The following is a 15,756-nucleotide window of genomic DNA, read 5'->3' on the forward strand; positions in this document are numbered from 1 at the left end:
ATCATTCGCTATCATCCACTTCACTTTTCATTTCTCATTTCTTTCACATACATTTTCTTTTTTATTTATAATAAATATGAAAAAAGTTAAGACTTATAAACGAAAGGTGAAGGGAAGATGGTGAATGATAAGACTTAAACAAACTTTTTTTTCACCATCCTCCTTTCACCCTTTAAATCCCACCAAGTTGTTCAAAGTCCAAAGGGTGTTGCAATCTATGTAGAGTCTGTCTGTATCAAAAATTTCTTCCATGAGTACGTTCCGTGGTGGGGCAAAAAATTATTATTTACATATATTTTACATAAATTTATGGATAAAACAAAATATTAATAATAATTCAAAGATTACTTGAGCAAGCAATCAATCGTGCTTTGGCAAACCATTGTTCTGCAAAATGCAGTTGGTGAAACGTCTGCTAAATGTTTTAGTTCTTCATCTCCTCCTTGTCCGGCTCTGCTCTTCCTTGGACACCAGAAAATTTGATCAACCCGTCGGAGACGGTGATTTCTTGGTGTCCAAGAATGAGACCTTTGTCTTGGGGTTCTTTAGTCCCGGGACATCTACCGACCGCTATGTTGGAATTTGGTACAAGTTTTCAGAAGACAGGGTTGTGTGGGTGGCCAACAGAGATAATCCCATCAATGGCAGCTCAGGAGTTCTCTCAATAGGTTCTGATGGAAACCTAGGGCTGCAAGCCAATACTAGCCAAGGCCTTGTTCGTCTGTGGTCAACGAATGTTTCGATATCATCAGCGAGCAATATTTTCGCCCAAATCCTTGATTCGGGAAGCCTTGTTTTGGCTCAACAAGGCAGCCAGGATGTTTTTTGGCAGAGCACTGATCACCCTACACATATTCTTCTTTCGAGTATGAAAATCGGGTTGGACAGGAGAAGTGGCATCAACCGGTTCCTCATGTGTTGGAAATCGGACAATGATCCAGGGACGGGTAATGTTTCGTTGAGAATGGACCTGAATGGATCGCCTCAGTTGATCTTGTACAAGAATGAGGCTAAGTGGTGGAGGTCAGGACATTGGAACGGGATTCAATGGGGCGGCATACCTGCCGTGCAGCGGAACGTTGTGTTTAAGATCAATTTTGTGAACAACAAAGATGAAATTGCTGTGCAGTGGACTGTTCTCGACCCTTCAATTTACTCGGTGATCACAATAGATGGGATGGGAACACTCAACCAGCTAGCATGGCAGGGGCAACAGCACCAGTGGGTTTCGCTTTGGTCAGCGCCATTGGATGCCTGTGACAGCTATGGCAAGTGTGGTCAGTTTGGCAATTGCAATCCCTACACTAACAGTGGGTTCAACTGCACATGCTACCCCGGGTACGAACCAACCTCACTGCAGGATTGGGATTTGAGAGACGGAACAGGTGGATGCAAGAGGCAGCAGGGGTCGCGGTCCATGTGCAGGAATGGCGAGGGATTTGTGAAGATGAAAAATGTAAAGGTTCCAGACACGTCCTCCATAAAATTGGAGATGAATTTGAGCTTGGAAGCGTGCGAGGAGGAGTGCTTGAGGAACTGCTCGTGCTTAGCGTATGCGAGTGCAGATGTGAGGAATGGAGGTACTGGATGCATGACATGGTATAAAGATTTGATGGATACTAAGCAGTTCACAGAAGGCGGGCAAGATTTGTACATTCGCGCAGACGCAGTAGTTTTAGGTACCTTATCTTCCAAGAAATTGCGTCAGCTACATGTTCCAACTTCATACCATTGATGGCACTAGTAATATATTTTTTCTTCTTTTTTCCAGCTCAGTATAAAAAGAAGTCAGAAGCAGGGTTTTCTTCCGGAAAAAGGCGACTGGCTATTATATTGGGAGCGTCAATTTCTGTCGCCTCATTGCTCATACTCGCAGTTTTATGTTGGTTCAGGAAAATAAGCAGGAAGGGTATGCGAAAAATTTCCCCTTCTTTCGTTTCGCAATTTTGTTTTACGGCTTTATTTTAGCTCAAGTTCATTTTGTTCGTCTTGAAATTTATAACCTGAAATTTCAATGGAATGGAAACAGAGAGAGGAGGACAACCTGAACTGCTGAATGATCCCGCTGCTTTTGGTTCACGAAGCTGTGAAGATTTGCCAATAAGAAAAGAGGTTGATGAACACAGAGGAAAAACAGATTTACCTTTTTTCGATTTAACCACCGTGGTTGCAGCCACAGAAAATTTCTCTTTTGCTAATATGCTTGGACATGGTGGCTTCGGCATGGTATATAAGGTACTTTCCTAGAACCGTTCTGTGTAACTCAGCATTGTGTGACTTTAAAATAAAATGTGAAGTACACATCTTGTACTTTGTTTACGAACATACCAATACATAAGCTCTGTGACGTTGAGGAGGATAAGATAGAATTGTATGTAAACTTTATATTGATCTGAAGTTTGTCGTTAAGATTTTCGAGTCTGCATCACCATTTCAGGGAAATCTAGCTGACGGACAGGAAATAGCTGTCAAAAGATTATCGAGAAATTCAGGACAAGGAGTAGACGAATTCAAGAATGAAGTCATGCTTATAGCAAAACTCCAGCATAGAAACCTTGTGAGGCTTTTGGGTTGCTGCATAGATAAAGAAGAGAGGATGTTAATCTATGAATACATGCCGAATCGCAGCTTGGACTTATTCATTTTTGGTATGCGATCTCTACATACGCTAATAAATACTTTCGTCACTTAACTAGTATCTAGCTAATAGGCGCTTTTATGTGTTGTGTTCAGATAAAAACAGAAAGTCGTCGTTAGACTGGAGAAAGCGATTTCAAATTATCATTGGGATTGCTCGAGGAGTCCTATATCTTCATCAAGATTCGAGACTAAAAATAATTCACAGGGATTTGAAAGAAAGCAATGTTTTACTGGATGGTTCAATGAACCCAAAAATATCAGATTTTGGCATGGCAAGAATGTTTGGGGATGACCAGATTGAAGCCAACACGAATAGAGTTGTTGGCACCTAGTAATTCTCTTCTCTCCCTTGAAATAAAACTCAAGTAGAGCCGATATTTTTTTAGTACTAATATTGTGTCATTGCAGCGGTTACATGTCACCGGAGTATGCTATGGATGGGCTATATTCCACAAAATCTGATGTGTTTAGCTTTGGAGTCTTGGCACTAGAGATCATTAGTGGCAGGAAGAACAATTTCCAATTCGAAAACCCCTCTCTGAATTTGGTTGGACTAGTAAGTAAACAGATAATATTTTAGATGATGAATTTAACTTTTCAATAGTCCATCCATCTAAACACTTATGCCGAAATGGTTTCAGATATGGGACTTGTGGACAGAAGGAAAAGTCTTGGACATAGTTGATTTATCACTAAATGAGTCATATTTGACTCATGAAGTTATGAGATGCATTCAGATTGGGCTCTTGTGTGTGCAAGAATACACAACAGACCGACCGACCATGTTAGATGTTGTGTTCATGCTGGGGAACGAAATGACTCTTCCACATCCGAAAAAGGCAGTGTTTAGCTTCAAAAATAGCGGTCCGGATTCTTCAACTTCTAGGGGAGCTTCTTCTGTAAATGATGTAACAGTCACAGTTATTGAAGCTCGTTGAGTTTGCATTTTTCAGATCCCTGTAGAGATTTTGCATTTTTCAGATCCCTGTAGAGATTTTGCATTACTTCTTAAGTCTTTATACTCAATTCAAGATTTCTTTGTACATGAAGATTCAAATTCAAATCCTAGAATCCAAACGGGCCTAAATGTTTAAATTTTAGATCAACCATGAAGAAGTGGTAAGCAGAGTAACAAATTGAAATTCTCAGTTTTTTTTTTTTAATTAAAACAATAATGTCATATCCTCCACCATTGCATGGAAAGAGACATTATTGTGAATATATATTGAAGAAAAAAGTAAAGATAAAAAAAATATAGAGGGACATGAAGCCAAACCCTAACAAGAAGTAGAAAATTATTAGAAACAAAAATCAATTAAGAGAACTTGTAATAGAAACGAAAAATTTGGAAGCTTCGAAGGATTATGAACAAAAGCCGCAACTGCACATGGCGGACAAGAATCCCACCAATGAACTCCAACATGATCAACACCATAGTTTGCCAAACAATCTACCCCCTTATTTCCTTCGCGATAAATGTAAGAAAACCGAATATGCATGGAAGAGAGGATGGTACAACAATTTGTCCAATCAACTTATAAATGCTAAGGCACCTGATAAGTTCCATTAGAAAGAATTGAAATTCTTAGTTGTAAAGATGAAGACGTGCTAAGCTAGTAACAAGTTTTAGCTTAATTTTAACTTTTTTCAAAAACTAAAACTGAAAACTTTTGCTAACCAATTTTAATTCTCAGTTAAAAAAAAAAAAAAAAAAATCTAAAACCGAGCCATTTTGAAATCACTCTAACTCAATTTCATTTTTCATTTTTCGGATTCATTTATTTTTGCTCTCCTTTCGTATCCATCAATTCTATGTCACAAAATATACATCGCAATCCAACCTCAAAATCATTAACCGTAAAGATATGCCCGAGATGGTAGAGTTGCATATGTGAATATACTGTCATTGTCGCTTGGGTGTACAAAAAATTAAAATTGTCACGCATGAGTAGTTAAACATTGACTATAAAGATGCCGTAGTGGACCATTTTAGCAGTCAGTCAATTCTATAAGAGTTAAAAATTGTTACGCATCAAACATCAAACAGTGACTATAAAGTTGCCATAGTGGACTTTTTTAGCATTGTCAGCCAAATCTTGAAAAAGATATGAAGGAAAGATCTGGTAAGGTTCTTCTAGAAATATTTTAATAAAGAAGTTGAAGTTTTATTATAAAATTAATTAGTAATAAAAAAAAAATTTAACCATATACGTAATTGTTGGACAACTTGTTTTGATACTATGAAAAAGTAATAAGCAGTATGAAAAATAACCCAATTATTTATAAGATCTCTCGTTTTTCAATCTGGATCTCTCAACACTTGTAATCTTGCAAGTTCTAGCCACAAGGTCGTTGTTGAGGTTTCCTAATGCATAAAACTTCTTCCCCGGAGCTTGCAGTCGCATATTTTTCTTTTTTCGAAACGAATTCTTTGAATGAATGCTCTAATCGTTGGTTTGGGATGAATAGTACTTTCCTCTGGAACAGTCACATATAATCTTCTCATTGAAAAAATTTCTTTGATGGTATTCTAGTTGAAGAGAGATACATGTTCATGAATTTTACAGAAGGAGTGATTGTTACAACACTAGTTCAAATCGTTCTTCTCATCCGGTGCTGCGCTTCAACGGATAGCATAGCAGCAGACCAAGCCATCAGGGATGGCGAAGTTCTCGTCTCGAGTGGAGAAGTGTTTGAGCTTGGGTTCTTTAGCCCTGGGAAATCCACGAAGCGATACGTTGGAATTTGGTACAAGAAAGATGTAGAAAACAGAGTTGTGTGGGTCGCAAACAGAGACAATCCGGTCAATGACACTTCAGGAGTCCTCTCAATCGGTACAGATGGAAACCTTTTCGTCTATGCGAAAAACAGAAGCAATATTCCTCTCTGGTCTACCAAATCCGGGGTTTCAATTTCATCGTTATCATCCGAACAAGATCCTATTTACAAAGCTCAGCTCTTAGACACTGGAAACTTTGTTTTGGTTGAGCAACAACAAGACAGCGAAAAGGTAGCATGGCAAAGCTTCGATTACCCCACGCATGTGCAGCTACCATTTATGAAACTTGGTATTGACAAGAGGACAGGATTGAACCGGTTCCTGACTTCCTGGAAGTCGGAAGATGATCCCGGAACAGGGAATTACACCTACAGGATTGACCCAGGTGGAGCTCCTCAGATTGTGATGAACAAAGGTAACATCCGATTGTGGCGGTCTGGAAATTGGAATGTGAATAGGGGGTGGTGGAATGGCACAACCACAGTGCAAGGTGGCCTTGAAATCTACACTACAAATGACGAGAATGAGATCACATTGATGTGGGACGTTGTCAACCCTTCGATCATCTCAAGAATAATAGTGATGGACAGTTCTGGATCAATCAAAGAACTTATATGGTATCAACAAAAGCAGGGGTGGAACCTAGTCTGGTCTGAACCCTTGAACAAATGCGACTCTTATGGCTGGTGTGGAGCATTCGGCAAATGTGATCCCTTTGGAGCTTATGGCTTGAGCGAGTTCGAGTGCAAATGCCTGCCAGGGTTTCAACCCTTGTTGGAAGTTGAGTGGAACATGAAAAATGCATCGAGTGGCTGTGTGAGGAAGCATGAGGCATGCAGAAATGGCGAAGGTTTCATCAAAGTTGCCAACGTGAGAACTCCTGACACATCATGGGCACTGGTGGATACGAATTCGAGTTGGAAACAATGTGAGGATGAGTGCTTGAGAAATTGCTCTTGCTTGGCATACACAAAATTACGAGTTGGCATTGGCTGCCTGACATGGTATGGGAATTTAATAGATACTCGAGATAATGCCGAAGGGAGTGGTGACGAGCTTTACATTCGCGTGGATGCACTTGAGTATGGTATGTGGCTAACTTGCTAAGTAGTACTGAAATAATATTCTTTCGCATATTTCTCTCAATTAAGTATTTTTAACTTTGTAGCCCAATACGCAAAGAAGTCAAAGAGTTTTCTTGCCAAAAAGGGAATGCTGCCGGTTTTGGTAGTATCTATTGCTATGGTATCCTCCTTCATTTTCGTCGGATGTTGTTGGTGTTTAAAGAGAAAGGGAAAAGGTACGCAAAAATTTATTCCCCCAATGTATTACAAGCCTCTTAGTGAGTCTAATAGGCACTTTATGTTATGTGTAGGATCTTCAAAGGAAAAAACGGAAGATGATAGTGAAACTCATCATGACCTACCATTTTATGACCTAAAAAGCTTAGTTGCTGCCACGGAAAATTTCTCTGCTGCTAACAAGCTCGGCGAAGGTGGATTCGGCTCTGTCTATAAGGTATCTCAGTACAAGACATAAACATCGATAACATAATTAAGCACATCTCTCAAGTAGTACTCCATTCCTAAGTATGTAATTATGCACACATTGACATAGCATTTTCGTTACTGTATCAAATCTTAAACTAAAGACGGGATGATAATTTTCAGGGTTTACTAGCTAATGGACAAGAGGTTGCTGTGAAACAATTATCAAAGGATTCAGGACAAGGTTTAGAACAATTTAAGAATGAGGTTATGTTGATAGCAAAACTTCAGCACAGGAACCTGGTGAGGCTTGTAGGTTGCTGCGTCCAGGCAGAAGAGAAGATGTTGATCTATGAATACTTACCAAACAAAAGCCTGGACCTTTTCATATTTGGTATACCTTTCAATTTATAAATAGCAACAATTTTTTTGCATGAAGTTATTTCGCCACGGCATTTTTCTCCTACACGTCTCTCTTTGTTTATGTTCCCTTGATTCTCCTTTAAGCCTCTGTTTTATTCAATCCAAAGGTCAAAAAAATGGTATGCTGAAAGCGAAAATGGGTGTGTAGAAATCATTTTTCTTACTTCATCGGATATTTGAATTATAAGTCAAATGAACTAAAGCATATACCAAAGAACTAATTGCAGCAGAGCTTGAAAATGTTATCCTATGGTTTCCTTACTTTCCAATCTCCATACATTGAATCAAGGTTTATGTTTCTTGACCAGATAAAAGTAGAAGCTCATTGTTGGACTGGGAAAAGCGTATTGAGATTATCATCGGAATCGCTCGAGGAGTCTTATACCTTCATCATGACTCAAGACTGAAAGTCATCCACAGGGATCTGAAAGCTAGCAATGTTCTATTGGATTCAACAATGAACCCCAAGATCTCAGATTTTGGACTGGCGAAAATGTTTGGGGAAGACCAAATCATAGCAAAAACAAACAGAGTGGTTGGAACATAGTAAGTATTTCGGAGTACATCCAATTAGAAGCATAGGATGATTATGAAGAAACAATTGGCATACTCAATAGTTTGTATCATGTTGTGTGATTGTAGTGGCTACATGTCACCGGAATATGCAATGGGAGGGAGATATTCAACAAAATCGGATATTTTTAGCTTTGGTGTCATACTGCTAGAGATCGTTAGTGGCAAAAGGAACACGAGTTATGATGATGAAAGTCACTCCCCAAATTTGATTGGACAAGTAGGCAATTCATTAAGTTCTAAAGTATATACGCTGTGAGCTACCAATTTTTTCTTCTGAATATTTGTGCTAACATGATGTTTGAAATTGCATCAGATTTGGGATATGTGGATGGAGGAGCAAGCATTAGGTATAGTCGATCCATCATTGGATCGGTCATATCCTGCACATGAGGTTTCGCGATGCATCCAGATCGGGCTACTTTGTGTGCAAGAAAGTGCATTGGATAGGCCAACCATGTCGGAAGTTGTTTTCATGTTGTGTAATGAAACAACTCTTCCCTGTCCCAAGAAACCTGCATTTATATTACAATCCACAAATCCAAACAAAGAAGCATCAAGAGGAGAAATTTGTTCGCTAAATGACTTAACAATAACCGTGGTTGAAGCGCGGTAATGATCTAGGTTGTACGTCTCTGGGTGAATCGTACCATGTCAACCAAGTTCTGAGATGCATCCAAATTGCCCTCTTATGTGTGCAAGATTATACCATTTCATTTTCTTCTTACATTTATGGTTTCATTTGTTAATATATACTTCAGACACTATTCTGTATTTTTATCCTAATTCATACTTACTAATATTTTTTAATGATTTCAACAGTCACCTAGCACTGAAGATTCGTTTGACTCTTGTCTGTTCAAATAGAGACTCTTTTTCCTTTTACATTGCGTGTATCTTTCCTGAATGAATTGGTAGTCAACTTTCCTGGATGATTTGATACGTCGTATACAAAAAAATATTTCTTGCCATTGCCTTTTATAATGTCATGTGGTACCAAACTTTAGTGAAAAAAAAAGCTCTTGCTTGTAATTTTTGGTAGAATGTTGATTCCTCTCTGCTTATCCTAGTTTAGTACAGAGAATGTATATCAGTTAATAACTGAAAAAAGTCTACCCCTGTTCCCCTGTTTTTCCCCTGTCTTGGTACAGAGTATTCACGAATTGACTTCAGGAATAGTCACTGGAAGTTAACCATACTAAGAATAACAGTCAACCAAGTAATGAGCGTGATGAGTGGTGACGGAGATGGAGATAATTAGGGGATTTAACAGTTTGCAGCTACGATTGCATGGATACAGACACAAACATAGGGATACGACACAACACGGGAATACAAGAAGAAATCACGATGTCCATGCATCGTAGCTTTGCAGTAACATGAATAAATGATTTTATCAACCAGCTATTAAATTTGTTTTAGGTTTCTAACTTGTGGAGAGAAGTCGATGCATTGGAAATCGTTGATTCATCTCTGGGTCAATCGGACCATGTCAAGTTCTGATATGCGTCCAAATATCCCAAATTATGTGGACAGGAGTATGCCACGGACCGGTCAAAAATATCAAGATTGCTTTCATGCTAAGTACTGAAGAAGCAGCTTCTTCACCAAAACAACCAGCATTAGAGTTATAACAGTGGAGATCAATCACCCAGTTTATCTTTGTTTTTGTTTTTTTTTTTGTTTTTAATTATTATTAAAGGGAGGCGAGGGTTTTAAACTATTACAACAATTTAGGGGAGGGTGCAGTTTTGAACCTAGAACACATAGGTGAAAATCCAACATCCTATCTACTAAGATATTGGACCACATGCAAACACTCCATTACCCAGTACTGAAGGAGAAAATTCATTAAATTATGTGACATGTAGTGGCACAGAATCTCGCTAAAGTTAAACTGTTAAAGATATTTTTAAGTGTATTGACTTGTAGGGCGTCAGAAATACTGGTTACAATTGCGAACTTGCAAGGTAATTGAAGAGAAATTATACTAGTCTAGTTAGCTAATTAATTATGTCAATTGTGAGACGTACTATGAACGGAAACTTGAAAACTAACAGACGCATTCACATCAATTAGTGTTTAAGAATGAGAGGTTTGTGGTCATCAAACTTCCGCGTGGAGAGAAATTTTTAGTTGTGACGAGAATACGGATGGTACACCACGTGTTTTTATGAAAGTGATGAAAAATTTTAATTTTTAAGTTATTAACCTTTTAACACACATAACCCACCATTTATATAGGAATACGTGATGTATCACCTCATGTGACGGTTACACTGAAAAATATCCTCTCGTAGCATAAGAGAAAATTCTTTAAAAGATGTTGACCTGTGATTCTTTAAAATTCCAGCATAGGAGAAAATTTGCCTTTATCAATCTACTACAACTGGTGTGGTCAGCATTAATGAAGTGCACCTTTCTAGCTAGGATCAGTATTCTTACGTCGACTAGAATTCGCCGGTGAATTCAACACCAAAGAAAATAAAACCTAAACTTTCCGGCTTTTTGTTTCTGCTGCCATTAAAAGAGAAACTAACCATGAATTCTACTATATTCCTTTTTGTCATAATTAGATTGCTTATCTTCCTTGTGATTCATCCCTCTTCCATTTCTGTTGCCCTAGACGCCATTACACCAAACCAACCCCTAAGAGACGGCGACTTTCTTCTCTCCGCCACTAAAATCTTTAAACTGGGTTTTTTTAGCCCAGACAATTCTCATAACCGTTACATCGGAGTCTGGTACAACAATATTCCAATCAAAACCATCGTCTGGATTGCAAACAGAGACAACCCCATAATTCCTATTGGTGGAACTGGAACTGGGCTCCTAGCTATTCATGGAGATCATGGAGGCCTTGTCATTTATGGGAAGGACCAAAATACCCCTCTTTGGTCTGCTAATGTCACAGTCTCTTCGCCAAACAATTCCGTAATAGCCAAACTTCGGGATACAGGAAATCTTGTATTGCTTGAGCACAATGGTAGTAACCCAAGGGTGCTGTGGCAAGGCTTTGATTACCCCACAGATACACTGCTTCCATGGATGAAGATTGGGCAGAACCGGCGGTCAGGGCTGAATAGGCGCCTAACATCTCGGAAGTCCCAGGATGATCCCGGATCAGGGAATTTTTCGTATGAGATTGACCCAACCGGGTTTCCGCAGTTGATGGTTTACAAGGATCGAACCAAATGGTTTCGAGGCGGAACTTGGACCGGCCAAAGATTCAGCGGGGTACCCGAATATACAACTAATAGTGTCCGCAACTTTGTGAACAATAAAGATGAGATATATATGGAGATAACTGTTCCAAATGACTCAGTATTCACAAGAGGGGTGCTAGATGAATCAGGAATTGTTAAACGGTTCGTATGGCGAGATCACGAAAGCAAATGGATCGAAGGAAGCTCTAACCCTAGTGAGTGGTGTGACTACTATGGACAGTGTGGTCCAAATGGTAACTGTGACCCATACAGTAATTATAACTTCTCTTGCCTTTGTCTGCCCGGATTTGAACCCAAATTCCCCCAGGATTGGTATCTGAGAGATGGATTGGGTGGATGCATAAGAAAATCGGGAGCGTCTACATGCCAAAATGGGGAAGGGTTTGTTAAGGTGGCACGCGTGAAGGTACCCGACTCATCTGGGGCACGTGTGAATATGAATTTTAGTCTGAAAGGGTGTGAGCAAGAGTGCATGAAGGATTGTTCTTGCATGGCATACGCGAGTGCAGATGAAAGGGGAGGAGGGAAGGGTTGTGTGACGTGGTACGGGGACTTGATAGACACAAGAACTTTTTCAAGTGTTGGGCAGGACTTGTATGTGCGAGTTGATGCAGTTACTCTAGGTAATCACTTTATCTTTCATTCTCACAATATTTTGTATATATTCCGCACTTTCTACCGGAATTTCTCTAATAAGAGATAAATCTTGTTGGATAGTAGTTGCGAGTTGATTGGCCGGCTGTACTTTGCCCTGGTTCGCTGGCTAATTACATCCCACAATTATCTCGCACATGAGATTGATGGTGATTTGCTACTGTTTACAGTTCACAACTGTTGAATTTGTTGGTTTTTTTATTTTTATTTTATGTCCTTGTAGCTCAATTTGCAAATGGTTCTGTAATTAGCAAGAAGGCAAGGCTGGCAATTTCACTATTATCCGCTCTTGTGTTCCTTGGCCTAGTTTTCCTTTTGTGTTGGTTGGTAAGGAGGAAGAGCAAAGGTAAATAAATTTTGCTTCTCAATCTTAATTACTATCCCTCTTGTGTCGGTTGACGGTCTCTATTACGTCAATATTACAATAAACGACTATAGTCGCTAATATTAGTTGTAAGAATTGAGATGGGTAAAAGACTTATTAATGGCTACATGCCGGGTATACTATGAGGCCTTTTACTCATTCTATTCTGTACAACTAATGCCAACAGTTATTTGTAAGTTTCCTTGTAGTGTCGCGCAATACGAATTGTTTATGACCAAAAGGTTATAACATTGCATTGCTTGTTAATTATGTATTTCATGACAGCAGGAAGGCAGAGAAAATATATGTTTTTCATGGAAGATAGAACAGATCTCGATGATCAAAGTAAAATAAACTCAGAATTACAATTCTTTGATCGAACAACCGTTGCAGCTGCCACGGACAATTTCTCTGTAGCGAACAAGCTTGGGACAGGAGGTTTTGGCTCAGTCTATAAGGTACTTGGCCTCCTATAATTTTCCGAATCATGCATAACTTTAGGTTAACCTAGAAGCTTACAACAAGCATGACAATTCATTTTTGACGCCCTTAAAAATGAATTGTAACATAAGTGTTTGGATTATAATTTCAGGGTGTACTTCGTAATGGAAAGGAAGTAGCGGTGAAACGACTATCAAAGAATTCTGGTCAAGGAATTGAAGAGTTTAAGAACGAAGTTGTGATAATTGCAAAACTCCAACATAGGAACCTTGTCAAGATTATAGGTTGCTGCGTTGAAGATAAAGAGAAGATGCTAATCTATGAGTACGTACCAAACAAAAGTTTGGACTCCTTTATTTTTGGTACGTCTTCTTCCTTTTTTTTCCTTTAATTTCATTTTGAAACTAAAGTCAACAATAATTTATTTGGTCTTAACTTCTTACTGTATCCAGATGAAACAAAAAGAAATCTTTTAGATTGGACAAAACGCTTTGATATTATCTGTGGGATTGCTAGAGGGATTTTATATCTTCATCAAGATTCGAGATTAAGGATTATCCATAGAGATCTAAAGGCTAGTAATATTCTACTGGATGCATCTATGAGTCCCAAAATAGCAGATTTTGGTATGGCAAGAATATTTATGGGGGACCAATGTGAAGCAAATACACATCGTGTGGTCGGAACATAGTAAGTTAATTAAATTCATCAAAATTGAATATACACGTTGGCTAGAGCTTACCAAAATAGTAGGTTAATTAATAGTTCCAACTTCCCAGAACAAGTCTCACCATGATCTCCTTATATTGTTGCAGTGGTTATATGTCACCAGAGTATGCAATGGAAGGAATTTTTTCAGTAAAATCTGATGTGTACAGTTTTGGCGTATTACTACTAGAAATCATAACTGGCAAAAGGAATTCCGGTTATCACCACAAAAAATATCCCCACTCAAATTTGGTTGGATATGTAAGCTAACTATAGCCTATTTGTAAACAATGATTTTCCCACAAGTTTATCCCCTACTTTATTCATGCTTGGTTGATTTTTTTCAAAACTCTTTTAGGTTTGGGACTTGTGGAGAGAAGGCAATGCCTTGGAAATCGTTGATCCATCCATGGGCGAATCATACCATGTAAATGACGTTGTGAGATGCATCCAAATTGCCCTCTTGTGTGTGCAAGAGTTTGCTGTTGACCGGCCAACCATGTCAGCCGTTGTTTTCATGCTAGGTAATGAGGCAGCAGTTCCTTCCCCAACACAGCCTGCATTTTTGTTGACGAGGAGTCGTACTGGAGTAGGTCCATCAACAAGTACTGAAGGAGCTAGTTCTATAAATGATGTGACATGTACAGAAATAGAAGCTCGTTAAAGAAAAGCCTAGGATTACCCGACATGTTCCACAACATAAATGTACTTGTAGCAGCTTGCAAAAGATAATGTATTAACCACATACAATTTGTTACCGTGTGAAGAAAGGGTGAACGAAATTTACTATGCCTTGAAAATGAAGATTCTCCAAGTAAAGCGAAGCTTGTTGATGTTAGAACTCATAAAAATTAAATATAATAAAAATAAAAAATACGCCATTTCCTGTGGTGTTTGGTTGCTGCATGTATGCATTCACACAAAAGCTTGGACTTTTTGCAAATTTGGCGGCCCTTTTGGGTGCGTTTGTTGCATTGGATTATCTTAGACTAGACTAGGTTCATAGACTAATTTAGACTAGCTTAGAATAGACTAAGCTGGACTAATTTAGCGTAGCATTTGAAGTTGTGTTGGACTAATAACTAAAATAAAGAAAATTAATATACCTTTTAATTTACAAATAGCAACATTTTTTTCATGGGAAGTGTTTCCGATCACCATTTTTCTCCTCATGCGCATCCCTTTTTGTTTGAAGTCCCTTGATTCTTTTTTAATCCTTTGATTTATTCACCTCATATTTAAATGATTTATATAACTCGAATGAACTAAAATCTATAACGAAGAACTAATTACAGCAGAGCTTGTCAATGCTATCTTTCACTTTATTTACTCTTCATACTTTGAATTTATGTTTTTGGACTAGATGAAAGTAGAAGGTCATTGTTGGACCAGGAAAAGCGCAGCGAGATTATTGTTGGAATCGCTCGAGGGGTCTTATACCTTCATCAAGATTGGGAAAAGCCAGCAATGTTCTATTGGATTCAACTATGAACCCCAACATCTCAGATTTTGGACTGACGAAAATATTTGGGGAAGACTAAATCCAAGCAAACACAAACAGAGCGGTTGGAACATAGTAAGTGTTTTAGTCTTTCGCTGAGTATATACAGATAGAAACATACAACGATTAGCAAACAATTAACATGCTCAATATTTTATATCATGTTGTGTAACTGCTGTGGATACATGTCACCAGAATATGCAATGGAAGGGCGATATTCAACAAAATCGGATGTTTTTAGCGTTGGTGTCATACTGCTAGAGATCGTTAGCGGCAAAAGGAACAATAATTGCAATATTGAGTGTCCGTCCCTAAATTTGATTGGACAAGTAGGCAATTCATTAAACTTCTAAATTATGTATGGAACGATTTACCAATTTTTATTTCTGAAAGTGTACGCTAAAATGATCCTAATTGCATCAGATTTGGGATATGTGGGTGGAGGAACAAGAATTAGGTATAGTTGATTCATCTTCGGATCAGTCACATCCTACTCACGAGGTTTCAAGATGCATCTAGATCAGCTACTTTGCGTGCAAGAAAGTGCATCGGATAGGCCAACCATGTCGGAAGTTATTTTCGTGTTGAGTAAGGAAACAACTCTTCCCTCTCCCGAGAAACCTGCATTTACATAACAGTCCAGAAATCCAAACTCAGCAGTATCGCAGGGAGAAACTTGTTCACTAAATGAGTTAACAATAACCATGACTGAAGCGCGCTAATGACATGGGTTTATACGTCGTATTCAAAGAAAATTTCTTACAACTGTCCTTTGTAATGTCATGTGTTACCAAACTTCAGCGAAAATAGCCCTAAGTTGTGATTTTGGGTAGAATACTGCTTCAGTACATTGGTTGATAACCGAAAAAAGTCTGCCTCGGTTACCCTGTTTTCCTCTTTGCTTGGTACAGAGTATTCACTAATTGTCTTCACGAGTAGTCACTGGAATTAACCGTACT

The 15,756-nt window shown here is 38.6% G+C and overlaps 2 protein-coding genes across 3 annotated transcripts; both read left to right on the forward strand.

Annotated features, from left to right (window-relative positions):
- The first annotated feature begins 223 nt into the window (after positions 1 to 223).
- Positions 224 to 8,750, forward strand: LOC125480460. The gene is made up of 14 exons (XM_048591344.1): positions 224 to 1,679; positions 1,772 to 1,909; positions 2,030 to 2,235; positions 2,438 to 2,648; positions 2,734 to 2,971; positions 3,049 to 3,196; positions 3,282 to 3,573; positions 5,175 to 6,506; positions 6,588 to 6,719; positions 6,795 to 6,937; positions 7,090 to 7,300; positions 7,638 to 7,875; positions 7,972 to 8,122; positions 8,219 to 8,750. The coding sequence occupies exons 1-14, from the start codon at positions 395 to 397 to the stop codon at positions 8,516 to 8,518; spliced, it is 5,025 nt and encodes a 1,674-aa protein (XP_048447301.1). The 5' UTR covers positions 224 to 394; the 3' UTR covers positions 8,519 to 8,750.
- A 1,488-nt stretch (positions 8,751 to 10,238) lies between these two features.
- Positions 10,239 to 14,085, forward strand: LOC125480352 (G-type lectin S-receptor-like serine/threonine-protein kinase At1g11410). 2 transcript variants are annotated; one of them, XM_048591080.1, is made up of 7 exons: positions 10,239 to 11,752; positions 12,007 to 12,129; positions 12,433 to 12,605; positions 12,740 to 12,950; positions 13,041 to 13,278; positions 13,404 to 13,557; positions 13,655 to 14,085. In XM_048591080.1, the coding sequence occupies exons 1-7, from the start codon at positions 10,444 to 10,446 to the stop codon at positions 13,958 to 13,960; spliced, it is 2,514 nt and encodes an 837-aa protein (XP_048447037.1). In that variant the 5' UTR covers positions 10,239 to 10,443; the 3' UTR covers positions 13,961 to 14,085. The 2 variants fall into 2 exon arrangements, with proteins under 2 accessions (XP_048447037.1, XP_048447038.1); XM_048591081.1 differs by having other exon boundaries at positions 12,436 to 12,605.
- The last annotated feature ends 1,671 nt before the right edge of the window (positions 14,086 to 15,756 follow it).

This window comes from the organism of the source record quoted next, unplaced genomic scaffold (assembly GCF_019419815.1).
Source record: "Pyrus x bretschneideri cultivar Hongxiangsu unplaced genomic scaffold, Pyrus_bretschneideri_v1 Contig33, whole genome shotgun sequence".
Taxonomy (NCBI): domain Eukaryota; kingdom Viridiplantae; phylum Streptophyta; class Magnoliopsida; order Rosales; family Rosaceae; genus Pyrus; species Pyrus x bretschneideri.

Coding starts and splice junctions, on each gene's coding strand:
- LOC125480352 (XM_048591080.1), top strand. CDS start 10,444: ATGAATTCTACTATATTCCTTTTTGTCATAATTAGATTGCTTATCTTC. Junction 11,753..12,006: donor AGTTGATGCAGTTACTCTAG/GTAATCACTTTA, acceptor ATGTCCTTGTAG/CTCAATTTGCAAATGGTTCT. Junction 12,606..12,739: donor GTTTTGGCTCAGTCTATAAG/GTACTTGGCCTC, acceptor TTATAATTTCAG/GGTGTACTTCGTAATGGAAA.
- LOC125480460 (XM_048591344.1), top strand. CDS start 395: ATGCAGTTGGTGAAACGTCTGCTAAATGTTTTAGTTCTTCATCTCCTC. Junction 3,574..5,174: donor AGTCACAGTTATTGAAGCTC/GTTGAGTTTGCA, acceptor ATGGTATTCTAG/TTGAAGAGAGATACATGTTC. Junction 6,938..7,089: donor GATTCGGCTCTGTCTATAAG/GTATCTCAGTAC, acceptor GATAATTTTCAG/GGTTTACTAGCTAATGGACA.